Source organism: Centruroides sculpturatus, unplaced genomic scaffold (assembly GCF_000671375.1).
Source record: "Centruroides sculpturatus isolate CEXI.00-Female unplaced genomic scaffold, Cexi_2.0 scaffold280, whole genome shotgun sequence".
Taxonomy (NCBI): Eukaryota; Metazoa; Arthropoda; class Arachnida; order Scorpiones; family Buthidae; genus Centruroides; species Centruroides sculpturatus.
In genome coordinates, this window is record NW_019384675.1 from 728,756 (window position 1) to 749,508 (window position 20,753).

Sequence of the window (20,753 nt, forward strand, 5' to 3'; positions counted from 1 at the left end):
TCCTGTACAGGTGTGATACCACACACACTACACAAAAGCCTGGGAACATTAGAATTGAGTAGAAATACATACATAACACTACAGAAGGCCACTATATTGAATACATGCCACATTGTTAGGAAATTCCTGAATACAGACACTGACACACTTATTTAATTTTAGTTTTGTTTTGGTTGCTATGCCTTGACTCTGGTCCGGCATAGTACACAGCCACCGGTGTGAACCGAGTAAAACTCACTAAACTCAACATAATAATAATAATAATAAAAAAGGATACTATCTGGTATTTTGATGACATGACCCACTCCTGACCAAGGCTTCTGCAATTCACCAAGATAGCGCAATCTTAATTCATCTCCATGCATAAGTCTCATTTCTGTGTAAAATAAAAGAGCAAAATATTTTCAAAAATGTTAAACTCAGAAATTTTTTTTCTTTAATATTTTATATAATTTTTATGAAAAAATTTATGACAAAGTTTTAAATGTCAGCTTCATACATATCACTTATATTTCTAATTCCAATATAATTATATTTTAAAGAATTTAATAATAAAAAATACAAAAAACAATATATTTTAAATACATTTTTGTAATATGTATTGATATACAGTTATACCTCGCCTTACGTCGGTAATTGGTTCCAGGAGAGGCGGCTTAAGTCGAAAAACGACATAACTCAAATTTATTTGTCACAAGGCTAAACCATAAATAACCATTCCCAGTTCTGTATTTTATTTATAAATGCATTTTTAATAATATATGGTTAATTTTTAATAATCTGTTTTAAGCTTACAAACAAATAAATTTCAGTTTTTAATATAGTACAGAAAAAAGTAATCTAAATTTACAAATTCATGTACAGTATGTACAGTATATACTTATAAATGTGCATGTTTACAATTTCACGATGTTTACAGTACATCGCAGACTCTTTATTTGTGAATGTGGTTTGCTCTAAGACATTATAAAATAAGATGATTTTGTAAGGTTAAATAACAAATACAGTTATTAAAATTATCTTGCGACAGTAGAAAATAAACAAATTTATATTAAATTTACCAATATTGAGTGCTGCTGACAATGACGCCAAATAATAGATATTGGAGTTACCATGGAAAACACCAATATTGAGCAGTTAAAGACCACTAAATAAGATGACAACACAGAAACACAGATGTTTTCATGTTTCATTCTCTAGGATTTATGATGATTATATTAACATTTACTGTAAATGTACATATTTTAATATAAATTTATGTGCTTTTAATGCTTTTCTAGTGATATTCAATATTTGTGGTGGACGGACGTAGTCGAATAAAATGACTTAAACTTGATTTTTATTTTTCCATATATTTTTTGACAAATGATGTATAATCGAGAACGATGTAACTTGAGGTATATCTGTATAATTAAAACTTTTAAACAATTTCTGCATTTCTGATAGAAATTATGAAAAATATTTTGAATCACATGACAAATTTTTGCATACAACAGCAGTAAAAAATAGCCCAATGGAAATTGTTTGGTTTATTATTAATACATCAGGCTTAGTGATGTTTATGTAGTACATATTCACTGTATTAAACAATAATACAATTGGGTCTTTATTTGTGAAAACGATAATTCATGAATTTGTATTTTCACAGCTGGCAAATGATTTGGTTTACCTTTGGATGCACAGGTTAATTCTAACTATTAATTCACATACTGACTACTTTTATTATAAAATTCTTTGTGTAACAAAAGTAATGGTATAAAAATTAAAAGCAATTTTTACAGCCTATCTTTAACTTGTCCTGCATTGTTCCTGAAAATTTCCATGTTGACCTCATTGACCTGTGTGGGTGACCCCCGAATATTTTGGTGTCTGTATCGGAACGTTTTTTATACCAGATGTCACTATGCATCATAATTTTTATATTAAAACAAACTTTTGAAATATAATTTTTTTTTGTTTTTATATTTTTCAATATATTTATTTTGTTTGTGCAACATAAAAAAAATAATTTTTAACGACACAGTAAACACAATTATTACTTAAAAAAAAAATTTTTTTTAGTTAGGCTTAACATTGACGAAAATTCAACATGGCGTCACAGGCAACGGAGAAGAATTTCAACATCGAATAGGTTAAGAAAAAAATTATTGTGATGAAATAAAAACAGAAGGTTTTAATGAAAATATGAAAAAGTAGAAAGAAGTTTCAGATTGTATAGCAGTTTCAAGCTATGCAGAAGTAAAAATAAAGCTAAAATTAAAATTTTGGCACTATGAAATAACAGCAAGGCAATGTCCATTATTTCTTAGGCTGCTTTATGGCTGCTCATGCATAAAATACCTATGCTTAAGTAAATACCATAAGTTCTAAAAAGTTCAGCTAATGATAGAGAAAGGCAAAGACTGGAAACAATAATGACATTAGATGAGACAGTACAGCCTTTAAATAAGTGACAGTGCAAGCCGTTTAGAAGGTCCCATACATGAATAGAGGTCACATGTTTGATGTTGCAAAAATGTCTTACAATATATGAAAACAAGGATATGAGATCAGAGAGACAGTGCAAGCTGTTGAAATTTGAACTACTAAACACACAAGTTACATGCCTGATAACATAATGTTAAAAATGGAGATGCATTTTTCATTCTGGATTGGATGGATCAATATAAGAAAACCTGCCTGTAGATTTTAGTATGATTTTCTGATTCTTTACAACAGATGTAAGCAACAGACTTCCTCAATCAGCAGAATTATAGATACTATTTTTATTATCAGCAAAATGGTTCCAGAACTTCAAAAGATAAAGTCCATTTCAAAATTATAAACACACCCAACTTTTTTCAATAACAAAAACATTAACAATAGTAATGTATTTATTACATCAGTATGTTGTTTACAATATCAATTTAAACATTTTCTGAAATTTTTAGAGCTATCTGACAATCACAAAAAAAAAAAAAAAAAAATTATCACAGATTTTCAATTTTTGTTTCAAAAGTATAAACACAGGTGCATAAAAAATGATTTTTGATGTTTCAATATTTTGTAGGTCCACCATTTGATTTAATTAATTCAAATACTCTGTCAGGCATACATTTTATTAGTTTTTGAAGTTATTCTTGTTTAATATTTTTCCAACAATCCATCATAGCTAATTTCAGTGCATTTACAGTATTGTATTGTCTGTTTTGACTATAAACAAGAAGACTCATAATGCCCCAAACATTCTCTATCAGATTCATATCAGGGCTCCATCATGGCCAATCAATCACATTAATTTTTTTTTCAGCAAATCAATTTTTAGTTGACTTTGATGCACGAATGGCAGAATTTATCCTGTTGAAATTGCCAGTTTTCTCACCCAATAAGTGATCCAAAAGTTATTAAATTTTGATACAACATTTCTTGATACTTTTCTGAATTCATTCTACCTTCTATGCTGATTCTCTGACAACTTGTTGACTGTCAGTTGTCAAAAAAACCTTTCTTTCATTTCTAAGTGTAAGGAGTGTAGGCCTTCCACATAGCTTATTTCTGCCATAATTTTCATCCTGAGTTAACACATTTCTCACAGCACATGTAGGTCGATTTACAGCTGCTGAAATTTGTCTTAGAGATTGTCCTGCTCCTTTTAGTTCGTAAATTTCATGTATTTTTAACTCTGTTAGTGTTTTTCACAAGGCGTTGTTTTAAATCACAAAAAAACTGTTTAAAATTGGTGCCATGTTTGTAATAACGAACGATACTACCCTCTGATAACAACTAATTAAACCAATAATTAATAAAAAAAATTATCATACTAATTTTATGCACCTGTTTTTTTATACTTTTGAAACAATTAAAAACTGAAAATCTGTGATAATTTTTTTGTAATTGCCAGATAGATAGCTCTAAAAATTTCAGAAAATGTTTAGTATGTTGTTTATAACTTCAATTTAATGTAATAAATACATTATTATTGTTAATGTTTTTGTTATTGAAAAAAGTTGGGTGTGTTTATAATTTTGAAATGAACTGTACTTACATTATGAAATAAAAATTATGAAAACTTTGCTTTAGAGCAGGCATGTCAAAGAGACAATTACTTGTGGCCCGCGACATGAATTCAATAATGCTATTTGTTTATATTTTATTATATTGATACCAAAGAAAATGTGATATTTTGTACTTAAACAAATAATAAACTAATAAATCAAATAGTTGAACTCAATTATTATTATTATTGTTTCTATTTTTATTTATTCATATTACTTAGAGTTAAAAATATATCAAATAAAATAAATATGTTTAATTTCTTGTTTACATTATGATATCTCATCTTTTGAATTTCAAATTAAAGTCTGTCTTCACAACATCATTTATTACATAATTCACACTATTTTGCATATAAAATGTGTGTTTTCAAAATATTAGTAAATTACAGTTTATTCTTGTACTTTGAGTTTTGCAATCCTTATTTTTGAATCAGTTTACAGACCTGCTTCAGGGCTGTAAATTGGCCAAAAATGTTTGTTCTGTGATTAAAGTTATTGCTGGAAAAGTACAAATGGTTTTTTTTTTAAATTTATTTTCAAATCTTGGGTTATTAAAAACGAATTTTTTGAGTCAGCTACTTTTGGGATACTTTTAAAAAAATTTTTGGCTACAAAAGCTAAAAACACCTGGCCCGCTGTCATACTCCAGACAAAAAATTGACACTTAAGTAGTTTGAGTTTGACACTTCTGATGCTATCTCTGCACAGCTGAAGCTCATCAATAGTAATGAATATAAATCTAAACACGTTTACAATGTCAACAAGACAGCATTATTTTAAAAGAAAATGCCTATATACTGTGAGACCCGAAAGGCCCTGGGTCACATTTAATAATTTTTATTGATAATATTAAATTATCGACACAAAATATTACTTCATTTTTTGTGAAAACTAGTGTTTTGGACGTGGGAAAAAACCAGATAACAGATGCTACTTCCTTTCACAGAAGAGAACATCCTCTGACTTTCCCTTATCTGGTTAAAAATCTCACTCAGATGGGAAATGGTTACCCCTCATTCATCCGTTCTCATGAAAGAGTTACTGGCCGATGATTGGTCGAAATTCAGGAGATATAAAGGGAAATTAGTCCGAATTCGGGGAGTTCTTCGACAGATCCGAAGCGTCAAAACTCCACACAGTTCTCCTCCTGATGACCAAGGCCCTTAAACGAGTCCCATAGACTAAGTTCCGAGTCTAAACTTAGTGAAGATACTTTTATATTTGTGCACGTATTGATCTCCCGTATGAAGAAGTAAATGAACTCTATCTACAAGATGTCCCTTACCTACAGAGATGAAGACGAACGACGACAACTAAACAGGTCGTATGTTTAGAATGATTTTGTGAGCTCTCTCTCTCGATCGCGCATCAGTATAAAATAAGTCTTAGACTATAACTCATGTAGCTTAATTGTCCTATTGATATCCCTTGTTCGTTGTAATTTGTATTCGGTTGTTTTGAATTATTAAATTTACTCTTGTTAAGTTTACTTAAATGTCTCTTAAATTGATTCCGAATCAGATCTCATACGCGTGTTTGTCCGCGCAATGAGAAAATTGACAAACTGGTGTCGGGAACCTGACGAGCATCTGAACTTCGCAGTTCGGATAAATTTTGATATCGCTCTCCTATGAAATATTTGAGATCAGATCTAGTGATCTGCTTTCTAGAGAACTAGTCTCACCGACTAGTGCCCGTAAGTGGCGTAGATTGAGACCTACGTCCTTGGCTACTCTCACAATACCTATATACTAGAGTGTACCTGTATAGCCAATGAAGAGAAGACACACTTTAAGGTGCCAAGAGATTGAGATATGCTGCTATTTTGTGGTAATGCAACAGGCCACTGACAGCTTTATCTAATTTATCAAGTACGAAAATACAAGAACTTTAGAGGACATAACAAGAATATGCTATCTGTGTATTGTATGTGAAACAAGAAAACTTAGATGATGAACCTCTTTTTGAAGTGTTTCCACCACTGCTTCATTTCTGGAGTTAAAGAATGACGGAAAGAAAAATGAGTTTCCATTCAAAGTCTCCTTTGTACTAAACAATGCTCCAGGATAGCCAATGATGCAAATATGTTTGCAAATAATGAGATAAAAGTTGTCTATCTATCTCTTAATTGGAATATGCAGACAAGCTATTGTCTGCATATTCCAATTAAGAGTGCTTGTTTGAATTTGAACAAACAAGCTCTACAGGAGCTTATTTTGGGAACATGGGAACAAAGTTGAAGAATAACTTTAAAAAAAGAAACTCAACTTGAAAGCATTTGACAGCAGGCATTACTTGAATGATGCCAAATGCCTTGCAGATTTCTTTTATGAATAAAATGACAATCTCATTTGTACAATGAAATTTAAGGAAAGATGTAACAATATTTTAAAACACACAACTATATTCAGAGAATTAAAACAAAAGCAGTAGGGATATTCATCACTATGTTCTTCTAAAAGTCAACTGCTATGTATAACACTGCTAGTGCCACTGAATCTGATTCTTAATTTCATGAACTGTGCTTAACCAGCTTTTGACATTCTGAATGTAGAGAACTTCTAAATGCTACTCATTATGGTGAGTATCCTTGTAAGGACACTGCTTGTGTATTTGGACACAAGCAGTGTCCTTAATACAGTATAATAAAATTTTACTCTAAACATTCAGAAATACTAGATTAAAATATTCATTACAGAAAAACACAAGAAAAATGTTTTAAACACATTTGAATGGTTAATTGTAACAAATGGTTGAATAAATATCTATAGTCTATTTATTGTAACTTGGCACCTACTGTAAACAAACTAAGACACACATCACTTGTTTTTTTTTGGTTTAAACCCACGTCCATCAATTAGAAACCACATTGCACCTCATTCATCCGCAGAAAATAGTTCTTAATTATTTATAAAATCATTAATGAAATACTAGTCACTTAGCAATGATTATAAATGTAATTATTTCATATTTGTTAAATTGTTGTTTTAATGAATATTTGCACATTCTGAATCATTAAAAATAAACTTTTTCCAGTCATGCGCACTATAATGTTTTGGTTTCATTTTCCATTTATTACAATAACTATCTTTATTTCAAACTGTGTGTTGTCAAATAACAAAAATGGAAAACTTGAATCTAAATACCATTAAACATTGACAAGGAAAATCGCTGAGGAGCTTGGATAAATGAATAGTATTAAACTTGTTTAATTCTTTGACTGAAATGAATCCAGAAGTCTGTGTGAGAAATATAGTGAAAATGGTAGCAAAGACAACAGGGATATCAGAAAGGAGCATTTACAGAATTTGTAAAGAATATTTTACTAATGGTAAAGTAATAACTCCTTCAAAAATCTGTCAGCGTACTCAACTTGTTGACAAATATGATGAATTCACAAAATGTGCCATTAGAGGTAAAGTACACAATTTTTATTTTTTAAACAAATTACCTACTGTATATAAGGTATTACAGGCTGTTAATGATGATCCAGGTTTAACAGACTCTACTCGATCCACGATATATAATTTGTTAAAATTACTTAATTTTAAATATACAAACCGAAACAGAAATAGTAGATTAATTGAAAGAGACAATATCATTTTATGGCAAAGACAATATCTACAAAAAATAAGAGAAATGTGTTCTTTAGGCCATAAGATTTACTATTTGGACGAAACATGAATTAATATGGGCCTTACCAAGAATAAAGTATTATGGAAGGTCCGTTCAATTACATCATATCACAAAGCTTTTATATCTGGATGATCTACTGGATTGAAAAATCCTTCTGGAAAGGGAAAACGAATAGTTCTTGTTCATACAGGCAGCAATACAGATTTTCTTAATGGTGGTCTATATGAATTTGAATCAAAGTCAACAAAAGATTACCATGAAGACATGGATAGCAATAATTTTAAAAAATGGTTTGAAAAAATATTATCAAAATTAGAAAGTAATGCTTTTGTTGTCATAGAAAATGCTCCATATCACTCAGCTAAAATTGAGAAGATTCCAAATTGTAGTTGGAAAAAAGCTGACATAATTTCTTTGTTGGAAAAAAATAAGGTTCGTCATAATGACAAAATGTTGAAAATAGAACTTTTGGATATTGTTAAAAAAGTAAAACATAAATACGATATATATATTATTGAGGAAATGGCCAAAGAAATAGGTAATAATGTGTTACATTTACCCGTATCAGTGTAATCTAAATCCTATTGAATTGATATGGGCAGATATGAAAGGTTACATCGCATGTCACATGTCACAACACATCATTCAAACTGTTGGATGCATAAATTTTAATGAATAAAGCTATTCAATAAATAACTGAAGAATGATGGAGAAAATGTATCAAATGTATAGAAAAAGAACAACAACGAGTGTGAAACTTGATGAGATTTCAGAAACTATTGTAGAAAAACTGATTATTCAGTTGAACACAAGTAGTGACAAAAGCAATATAAATGATTACTTTGAGTAACTATCTTCTGATACAGTTGATTAATAAGGCAAGTTTATATTATAATTATTTTAAAAAATTTTTAATTATATAAATATCACATAGGTAAATTCATACATTACAGTAATGTTTTCCTTTGGAGGTTTGCATATGATTTTTAAGGATTGCCAGAGAATTTTTTTTTTTGGTTTTGTTTTATATCTATTTAATAAAATAGTTATGTAGATAAAAATTCTGAAGTATGTTCAACTACACAATTATAAATATGTTTTGTGTAAATCTTAATAATATATATTTAATAATAATTTTTGACAAACTATATTTAAACAATGGAAATAATTTAAATGGCTACGTAAAAATGTTAAAGTAGGCTATAATGACTTTTCCAAGTATTATCTCGGTAATTTTTAAATTGTTGTGACCATTGACCTACTTTAACATGTGCAGAGAAAGGGGCTTAACTGGTCAACGTGTGTGTAGCCACTTCCGATTGTGATTTGACCAATGAAAATCTCTGGCTGATTAATACGACAAAATCTTTGTTTACAGTAGGTGCCAAGTTATGATAAATAGATTTTAGATAATTATCTGGAATACTTGGCAGAATACAAATTAATGCAAAATTCTGTTTTATGTGATACTTGTTTTACATAGGGGGTGGCATATCAACATGACCATATTGTTAATAATCATCAAATTTTTAATTAATAATAAAATGTTTTAATTAGAATATATAAAAACAAATTTCAATTTAGCTATTAATATAAAAAGCATTTTATTACAATTGAAACTTAACATTTTATAAATGAGATAATGAGTAATGGTACAAAATATCCACTATATAAAAATTAATCAGGTAGTTTAATCAGTATCAGCTAGTTTAACAAACAGATTTTCATAGTCTATCAAATTAAATTATAATCTCATTGTAATGCAAAGGCTGTATGATAATTAAGGTACAGATCAAAATTACAACAACTTATTTATTGTAAAAATCTTGAAAAAATTTAATGGACACCAATAACTTATATTTGCTTTTCCATAAACATTTATCACAGCATTTCATAAGTTTAAATATTTCTTCCTAGTAGTTCTCCTGTCTAAGTACTGTACAACTGCAATGCATTTTGGTTCTTGAATCTTTTTCCCAATAAGAAATTCATGGACAAATAGATGAAAATCTGATGGAGTACAAACAGGACTATGCAATGAATAATACAGAACTTCCCACTTTCCCAACCAAGCTTTTTCTGGTTTAATAAGTAAGATCGTGTAAAATCTCACTCCAGTATGTAACTATCCTCACCTCTTTCACATTAATGACTTCAGGCAATTTTTTGACAGTTTTGCAGTATCTATCACTGTTAATGTTGTGTTCAGCAGAAGAAATTCACCTTTACAATCCCTGAATATAGTTGCTTCCAGATGGCTAAACTTCAAAATTTTGCAGTTGGTAATAAGAATGTTTCCATATCATGGAGTTTCTTTTTTACTCTGGTGTAAACTCAAGTGCATGTTTCATCTCCTACAATGATGCTTTTACAAAAGATTCTTCTTCATCTTGGTAATCATAGATTTTCAAGTAAACCAGCCATTCTTTCATGTGTGTTCATTTGGTCAGCATTTTCAGAATCTCCAGTGATAAGACATTTTATGGAACTTTAAATCCAACATGATTTCACAACCTTTAACTTTGATCATCTTTTTTCAAACCTTCAATAATGATACAATTTTTATCAGTGTGCAAATTCCTTAGCCTGTCACTGTTTTCTTCTAGGTCTTCATTCACTACAGTTCAGTCATCTTTGAATTTGTTGCACCATACATACACTTCTTTTCTGCTTAAAACATTCTGGCGATAAATTTATCACAAGTTAGAAAATGGTTAACTCTGTGATTTATTCCTTCTGCTTGTAAAATTCTGATAATTACATGCACCTCAAACTTGAAATAATTTTCAATCATATAATTTTGTTTGCTTGTTAAATGAAGACTAGCAAAGGGAGAAAAACAACAAACGCACAGCAACTACTATTCTCCACCACATAATCATACATGCCCATGACATTGTGGCTTTATATGTAGGTCATATATAATCAATACCTGTACCTTTAACATCAAACTGTCCTTGTGCAATATTTGATTTTATAAATAGCAAAATCTTTTTTGTATATGTTAACTTAAACTATTTTAAACTTTACCTGTATCAGATTTTGCAATAGTGAAATAAGCAATAATTTTCTTATTCAGACCAATGTCCCACCGCACTTCAATATTATCCTGTGTTTGTGATTCCTTTAACTTTTTATCATAGTCAGCTTCCATTTTAACAAGTGGTCCAAATATATTTTGATACTGGTATCCATCTTCATATCTATATAATAATTAAATCATAAAATAATTAAGAATTTTGTAAACAATAAAAATTTTATTAAGCTTTCTTAATGTTTAAAGTTTACATAAAAATTCAAATATTTGTAAAATATATCAAAATTCATATTATATTTTAAACTTTTATTGTAATTTACACAGATATTCATGCTCATAACTCAAGATTATAAGAGGGGTTATAATTTGCCACATACATAGTTGATTTTTTTTATTGAAAATTTGAATTTACATCTATAACTTGTTTATTGTAATATAAACAAATTTAAAATAACTGATTTTTCTTTAAGATTAGCAATTTTTAAGATGCTAATAAATTTAAAATAAAATACTAAGCATTAATCAGATGTTTGTAATAATATTTTGGATGAAATTAGCAAAACTTAATGTTTAAAACAACATTAATACAACAAATATCTACAGAAAATAACCACTTCTTTATAATATATATATAATAACATTTAGATACTATTTCAATTAGTGTTTCTCAAACAGGATTCCGGGATCCCGGTTGTTTTTTTAACCCAGGAAATCCCGCAAATTTCTTAAAAATTCACTTTTTTTCTTATTTTGTGTTAAGGTTAAGAAATTTTGCAAACAGAAAGCATAATTGTCTCATTCACTGTCAGAATACATTTGTATTTATTAATTTTAAACCTACCTATTAATTTTTTTTTTACATTTTTGCTCGTTATGGCATGTCACAAATGGTCGATAATCAATACGTAGCTTATTTATGGCAGGACTCTGAAAATTCTTTACTTGTCAGAACCCATTATATATGGAATAATTGTGCTTACACTATCTTAATTTTTAACCATGCCCAGTAGCTTCAATAAATGAGTAACACCAGATTGTGCAAATTGGGCAAAGATACAAACAAGTATAAAGTCTGCAAGTATGAAGTTTTTCTTCATAAACCTGATTACTAAAACCAAACTAATTGCTGAATTATTGAGCTATAAGCTCGATGCCACTATTAAAGCAGCCGAGGTAGACAAATGAAAAATACTAGAGAGCAAAACAATTACTACAATCTCGAAATCTTCTAGGCTACAGGTGAAAAAAACACATAATATCTGTCTTCTCTTAAATGCATTAAACACGATTCCAATCACATCAATTGAATCGGAAAGGGCATTCTCAGTAGCGAGACTTTTCGTTACTAAAATAAGAATTAAAGTGAGTGATCGGAGTATTGATCATCTTTGCTTTTTAAAATCTTATAAATGTTTACAATATTTTGTATTATATTTTATTTAAAAAACGAAAATTACCTTCTAAGTTATAAGTTTTATCTAAGTTCAATTTTTAATTTTTAACTCAATTCAAAGCATTTTTGTTGTTGTATGCAGTTTCTAGCAAACTTTAATAAATTTTTTTCTATTTGTGAAAATTTCTACGTAATTCAAAGGTAATTTTTATTATATATCTTACACAGCATTATTAATATGATTTTGGATGATACAGAACTTTAAAATTACTTTAAAAAATGAAAAATAATTATATCATTTAAGTTCAAGATATTTTGTATACCTTAAAAATAATTGATTCTATCCCGGGATCCCGGAAAACAGTTCACTTTTATCCCGGAATCCCAGGACAAGCAAAAGACTGGGAAATGAGAAACCCTAATTTCAATAAACTTTCAAATTTTAAACACCAACATATAGGTATACCCTGAAGTATAAGAGCATAATGTGAAATAATAATGAAATATACACTTCCTATTGTCATAATTACAAATACACCATCAAATGCTGATGATATCAATAATTCAGAAATGCTTGGGTTTGAATGACTAGGTTAATTTGCAATATCTAATAAACATGATTTTTATGATTTATGAGTTGAATTTCAAGGTGTGCAAGATTTTCTTATTCAAAATATATTATGAAATATATACATTCCAAATCATAAAAAATATTCTTAAATTTAACTTTCTATTTTTATTTACAAATTTCTTTAAAACTCAAATTAAAAAAATAATAATTTTTTAAAACTTACAAATAATCATATAATATAATATAATAATTCCTTTAATAACATTAACCCTAACAAAAACTTATATTACCTCAGGAGAACTTGCTGAGGTTCTTCATCAACTCCTGGTTTTTCTAAATCTTGAAAAGTTGCATCAACATTATCCTATAATATAAAATTTAAATTTTTATTAACGATTAAAAAGCAAATATTATTATAATGAAAACAATCATAAAATATTTATTGAAAATGCTAAAAATTTTAACTATAAATAATTTTATTACAGAAATATTCCCAACTGTGTATATTTTTAATTTTATATTCTTGGAAGAAAAAAGTTACCATATAAGATAAACTACAGAAATATTAAATACATGAGTATAAACTCAGTATGGACAAATAAGTTAGTAAACCAATAAATATTCTGTTAATTCTGAAACTAATTATATCAATACGAGGCATGTCTGGAAAGTAAGTACCATTTCATTCTACCGCCATCGCAGAGGTAGTATTGCAGTTCAGTGCCTGCGCACACATGTCTATAGTTGATTGTCAGTCCAGTGACACCATTAGAGCCAAATTGTGTTGTTTTCCCACATGTTAGTGAGCATTCAAAATGTTTAAGACGATTGACAATCTGGCCGACTGTGAAGTGCGTTCTGTAATATGGTTTTTGAACGAAAAGAATATTAAGCCAGTTGAAATTCATCGTCAACTTGTAGAGATTTATGGTGAAAATGTGATGAGTGATGGAATGGTGAAAAAGTGGGTTCAACAATTCAATGCTGGATGCACCAATGTTCATGATAAAGCACAGAGTGGCCGGCCTTCTGTTGTCAATGATGGTTTTGTTGCAAAAATGAATGAGAAAATTCTTGAAAACAGACAGTTCACAATAAGATTGCTTTGTGATGAGTTTCCACAAATTTCAAAAACTGTTTTGCATGAGATTGTCACAAATCGCTTAAATTATTGCAAATTGTGTTTCCGTTGGGTTCCCAAAATGCTTACGGATGTCCACAAAACAAAGCAACTTGGAAGTGCTTTGACATTTCTTACCCGATACAGTGAAGAGGGTAACGATTTCCTAAACAAAATTGTTACCGGTGATGAAACTTGGGTTTATCATGTCACTCCAGAATCAAAACAACAGTCGATGGAGTGGAGGCACTCATGGTCCCCCCCAAGACACAAATTGAAAACAACATTGTCAGCATGAAAAATCACGTGCACTGTGTTCTGAGACAAACAGGATGTTCTGCTTGTTGAGTTCCTTCCCAGAGGTGAAACCATCAATGCAGAACGAAACTGTGAAACATTGCGAAAACTTCGCCATGCAAGTCAAAACAAAAGGTGTGGAAATCTCAGTAAAGGCATCGTGTTGCTTCACAACAACGCATGTCCCCATACTGCTGGTGTCACTCAAAACGTTATTCAATAATTTGGTTGGGAGCAGTTCGATCACCCGCCATACAGCCCCGATCTTGCACCTGCAGACTACCATTTGTTCTTGAACTTGAAGCGTGATTTTGGAGGAAGGCGCTTTGCCAGCGATAAATACGCAACAACCAATGTTCAGCAGTGGCTGTCTTCACTGGCGGCATCTTTCTTTGAAGAGGGTATAGACAAGGTGGTTTCCGGTTATGACAAATGTCTGAACAATGGTGGTAACTATGTAGAAAAGTAATTTCCGACATGCTCTTTCATGCAAAAATAAATTTTGTTTTGAAAAAAGATTTTTTATGTGAGTTTTTCCAAAATGGTACTTACTTTCCGAACATGCCTCATATTATGTTACCTTTTTATTGTTCAACTGGAAGTTGTTCTATATTTTTACATTCAGTTTTAAATTGCAAGTAAGTTTAGATCAGATGATAAGATATACTGTATTTATTCACATATAAGACGAGGTTTTTTTAATCACAGATTCAAATTCCTAGATCGTCCTATACACAAGAGTGAAGATTCTTTGTATTTTTGCAAATAATTTTTGTGAACTGTGTATTCACATTTTTACTGGATGCTTACCCTCCTGTATTTAAAAACAAGTATTTTATCTGGGTTGTTTAAATCATTCTTGTACATTGTAAGGAGTAAAGATGAATAGCAATAGGAAAAGCAAAGGTTTTGAATTGAATTCCAGATTGAAATTCCAAAATTACACAGGAGCATGATATCAGTTTTAATCCATTCCCATGTGAAAGCAAATTATTTGAAAATCAGAATTTGGAGAAACTCATAAGTGTAATCAATGGAGAGTGGATTCAACTTAAGAATTGGAAAAAAAAGGTTCCAGATTATCCAGCTTTACATGAACAAATTATGTTGTCGATTTTACAAGATTTTTGTTTAAAGTTTAAAATGCCAATAATTTTTGCAGGACAATATGTGCATTTACATTCATTTTATATTTTACTTGTGATTAAATGAAATAAAATTAGAATTGTATTAATAAATCTAATTTTCTTTATTTTGATCTTTAAAGTCACACCTCGTCTTATATGGAGTAAATACAGTAATAATCTTGAAAATTATTTTATCAAGTAATAAACCGACTCCTTAAAAATTATGAACATTTTGTCTTACAGATGATAATATTCAATCACTATTAATTCAGAGTTTTCTATTACAATTAAACAGAAATATACACAACTTTTAACCAAATATCTTAAGTAAAAAATATTTAAATCAAAAAATGTAATGAAATTATTTTCAATTAAAAACAAAAGAATTGGTCTACGTTGTAAACTTTAAAACTTAACAACAAAAATTATTTGGTGGACTAATATAACATCAGGTCTTAAAGCAGTCAGGACAATGAAAATAAGTGAGAAAAGTAAGCCCAAATTAAAAGAAAAATACTGTTAAAAGTATTATGGGAGGCTCATTATTACAAAACTAATGAAAGTGTACACAAAAAATGTGGACATGCTATGGTTGTGTGCTTGATGTTAGTCTTGCATGATTATGATGATTGCAAATGGTCATCTGCTGGGACACACACAGAAATTTGGCAGGCTTTTTCTCTTCTTTCGTCATAAAAAATATAACCAACAGATTCATACTTAACTTAATAAGAGAACCTATCAGTATGTATAGTAAAAAATCCAAGATGGGTGGAAAAAGGTGTACAATTACTTTAGTTTCTTTAAGTGTAAACAAGAAGAAATAGCCATAAAAAACATAGAAGCAAGAAAAGTAACTTTGCTTTGTTTTGCCTATATAGTGAATTTATTAAAAATATTTCTGCATAAATTATATATTTATTGTTTTTATAAAGTTACATAAAATTTTGTAACAACTAGATAAATAATAAATAGTCATAGATATACATGAGCAAGGTGAAAAGTTTTCAACCTAACCCATAGATGGTGCTACTACAAATGAAAGTATCATTTGGTTGTTTCCAGACTTGTTACAAAAGTAAATACCAAATGTGAATTTGATCAGACAAATAGTTTGTTTTATACGGCCATTTAAAGTAAGTATTGTGTGTGTTTTTGACAAAATGAATAAACTCGAATATCGTTCTGTCATAAAATTCTTCGTTTTGGATGGTTTATCGCCAACAGAAATTTATCCAAAGTTGAAGTGTATAAGGAGTCTGCACCTTCATTATCAACAGTAAAATAATGGGCAGTGGAGTTTAAGTGTGGTCGTACATTGATTGAAGATGATCCACGTGAAGGATGGCCAAAAACTGCAACTACCGAAGAAAATATCGAGAAGATACACAATATGGTTCTAGATGATCAACGATTAAAGGTGTATGAGATGGCTAAGGCTGTAGGCATCTCAGAAGAAATGGTACGGAACATTTTACACGAAGAACTCAGTATGAGAAAGCATTGCGCAAGATGGGTGCCACATTTGTTAAATGCTGATCACAAACAAATGAGGAATCGACTTTCTCAGCAATGTTTACATCATTTTAAGAAGGATCCAACTGATTTTCTGCACAGATTTGTTACAATGAATGAAACATGGGTTCACCGCTTTATCCGAGTCAAAACAACAGTCCAAGCAGTGGTTCTGCACTGAAGAAAGCAAAGACAATTGCAACAGCTGGAAAGTTTATGGCTAGTGTTTTTTGGGATTCCAAAGGAATTCTTTTAATTGACTACCTGTCAAAGGGTCAAACAAATAATGGGGAATACTATGCACATCTTCTTGACCAACTAGATGAAAAAATTAGAGAGAAAAGGCCTGGTTTGCAAAAGAAAAAAAAATCCTCTTTCACCAGGACAATGTACCTACTAACAAAGGTGCTTTGGCAATGGGGAAACTGAGGGATTTGAAGTATGAATTGTTGGAACATCCTCCCTATTCGCCAGATTTGGCTCCCTCTGACTTTCATTTATTCCCAAATCTTAAGAAATTTTTGGCAGGAAAACATTAAGTGAAGAGGTGATAGTAACGGTAAATGGATATTTTGAAGACCTTCCAGAATCGCACTTCAGGGATAGAATCCTGTTATTGGAGAAACACATTGGACAAAGTGTATTGAACTAAAGGGAGACTACATTGAGAAATAAATGCATTTTTAAAATAAAAAACTCATTTTTTCACTACTAGGGCAAGAACTTTTCACCTTGCCCTCACATATATATTATTATAGTAGAGTCTCAAAAACTCGGCCTAATGTGGACCGAAGGGTGGCCGAGTTTGTGAAAATGCCGGGTTATCGGGAATGGAGTTAAAAAAAAATAAATATGAGTGTTTCCTCAGAAAATACTGTACTGTACTTGTATGTATTGTTTACTTGAACAGAGAATACAACAGAGAATAAACTGCCCAAATACCCTTAAATAAAGAAAAAGTACATCCTTCATGAAGGCATAGAGCCTTTACTACATGAAAATGAAAATTAATGAATACACTGTGTACAGTAATTTACCTGATAAGACAGACCTCAGAAAAATACTTTATGAGNTGCCAATACTACATGAAAATGAAAATTAATGAATACACTGTGTACAGTAATTTACCTGATAAGACAGACCTCAGAAAAATACTTTATGAGGCATAAAGCTGTCTATAATGAAAATTAATTAACTAAGGATGTTTTTGCCCTGCCAGGGTGTGGCCGAGTTATCCGGACTGCCAGGTTATCGAGTGCCGAGTTTTTGAGACTCTACTGTATAAGTATAAAATTACTAATAGCTTATAACATACATCTATTTTCTTACCTTCCATAATTCTTCCAATTTATTTATTTGTTGAGCAGTAACTTGACGAGCTCTCAACTGATCTTGTTCTTGTGGGACTTTTACCAACCACGCTAAAAAACTTCTATCATCAATTAATGGTTTCCATTGTTCTGGGTCCCTATAAAAAAGTAATTAACTAAATTTATATTCTTATTGTACAGGTAGAAGATGGCAGACCAAACACTTTGATCGAAAAGATCTATTGTCTATATATACATATTACTGATCAAACTGATGGAATGATCCTACAATAACTTAAATTCTCAGTTTCTAACTACTAAATTGAAAAATACTAATTATATTGCCTTTATATTTTTATATATTAGTGAAGAACTAAGGAAATACTATATATAATTTTTTATGTATTATAGTGTGATTATCATCATATGAGTATGAGTTATCATAATTAAACCATAATAAGAAAATATTGAAACCAATAAGTTTCAAACAAGAATTAATTTATCTAAATCATTTAATATATTTAATAGATCATTTTAAGAGTTTAAGTAACTTATTCAAGAGAGAAAGAGATATCTCATTAAAATCAATTTTCTGATTAGAAGGATGTTGCTATGATTAGAGTGGTTATTATTTTGTTTCAGAATAATATTGAAATTTGTTCAAATCCTGGCACGTCCTTAAGTACCCTCTCATGGTCGCGCCAGTGCTGCCAGCTAAAACACGCACACCAACAAAAATAATATTGGAGTAGCCCAAGACATAACCAAAGATTGCAGTGCCACAGCACTAGTGGAAATTTAAACTTGCCGACTGAAAAGCTTTCGGTTAATTGACATTTCAGTTGATCAATATTCGGATAATTGATGCTCTACTGTATTTCTAAATGTCCATGCCATCTCCTTTTTTGTGTACTGGATTTAACAATTTTAACAGTGTTCCTAATAATTTGGCAACATTCACTGTTACATTGAACTGCAACAACCAAACTACTATTATTATATTTAATTGTGGATATGTGTTCTTTAAACCAAACCTTCAAATCTCTGCCAGTTTCACCTATATAAAATTTAGGTACAGTGCAGCTACAACAAGTTTGTAAATTACGTTTCTCTGGTCCCACATATTATCATCATTATCATGAGCGTCTATCTTCCTATTCAAACTAGGATTTTTTTTAGCACTAAAATTTGTTTGATTTAAATTTGATTCTTTCAAAGATATTTTGTTCATACGGAATTTTAAAAAAATTTATGAGTGGTGGTGTTGCTTTCATGTTTGTGTTTATTAGTTTCCCTATTATTGATCCAGTTGTCGATTATGCGTTTGCTGTAACCATTCATTATAACATTTTTATTACATCTTGTATTTCAGTTGTTTTATCAGTTTCATTAGTGGTACTGTACACTGCATGATTTTGTCAATGTGAATATAAAAAATGTTTTTCTTGATGTAACTGGGTACTTCAGAAGTGTAATTGCATGACACTGTCTACAGTGCATGGATTTTTTGTGTTTTTTAAAAGTGGTTTTGTCGTTAAGTCTAGTGACAAGAATGTCTAAAAAAAGTAACTTGCAGTTATTTTTGGGTTCTAAATCAAACTTTATATTTGTGTCTATTTTATTAACAAGTTCTAGAATCTGGTTTGCATGTTTAATATTATTATCATAAACTATAAAGCAGTCATCCACGTAGCATTGTAAATCTATACTGCCCATAATGTTGGCAACTTTCTTATCAATGTTGGACATGAAAAAATTCAGCTAAAATGGGACCTATACTGAACCCATCGGGATGCCATCATTTTGCCTATAGAATTTATCATTGCTAACAAAGTAGTTATTTTCTAACACAAGGATTGTCATGTCTATAATCCATTGGTTACAGTTATGCATTTTTAATGTTTCTAAAATTCTATTTTTTATTGATGGATACATGTTGCATACATCTGGGGAGGCTAGTCTATAACTTGGCTTAAATGCTATAGTTTTTAATTTTTGTATGAAACTATCAGTACTTTGTATACTATGATGAGATTTTTCTAAAGCATTTAATTTCCCTCTTAAAACTAATTCAAGATTATAAAATATATAGCCTTTTATGTCTACTAAAGGTCTGTCTGTATGAAATGGGTTCTCTATGAGTTTTGATTCTATAGGAAAACTTTGGTATTCTGTTCGCTCCTCTTAAGATAAATTGTTTTTCAGTCCTATTAATAAGGTTTTGCTTTTCAAGTTTTTCAAGGGTTGCTCTTAATTTTTTGTTAAGTGAATCAGTAGAGTTATTATTAAGTTCTTTGTACATATCTTGGTCTAGTAATTGCCTGTAGATGTTTTTATCTTGATCCTTATTCACAATTATTGTTTGTTTTGTCCACTTTGACTATTATTAAGTTGTTATCATTTAAAAATTTTTTTAGATTCTCTATTTTATGCTTATACATTATTATTTTATTTTTTCTATTTCTACTGATTTTATACTTAAACAGTTCATGCTGTAGTTCTTCTCTTAATTTGATTGTTTGCTCTTGTGTTGTTGGTGAAAAACTAGTGATATTTTCTCAATTGTTTCTATCAACAGTGATTGGAAATGCATACTCTAGGAAATAAAAATGTAATTTTCGAAAGATTGTCCTGTTTCTAATTGATGGTGTAATAAGTCTAGTGGAAAAGAAAAGCCATCACAGAGCTCGTAAAATTGAATACAAGACTAGAC

General features: G+C 30.0%; 1 protein-coding gene across 1 annotated transcript in view; it reads right to left on the reverse strand.

The window, feature by feature from the left end:
• Positions 1–18,212, reverse strand: part of LOC111626836 (regulator of nonsense transcripts 1-like) — a gene marked incomplete at its 5' end in the record, with an annotated part of 60,870 nt that extends 42,658 nt beyond the window's left edge. The window contains 4 exons of the mRNA XM_023370353.1: positions 278–376; positions 10,701–10,873; positions 12,962–13,035; positions 18,060–18,212. Coding sequence (XP_023226121.1) covers positions 278–376; positions 10,701–10,873; positions 12,962–13,035; positions 18,060–18,212 — 499 coding nt within the window. The remainder of the gene's footprint in view (positions 1–277; positions 377–10,700; positions 10,874–12,961; positions 13,036–18,059) is intronic.
• Positions 18,213–20,753: the final 2,541 nt, after the last annotated feature.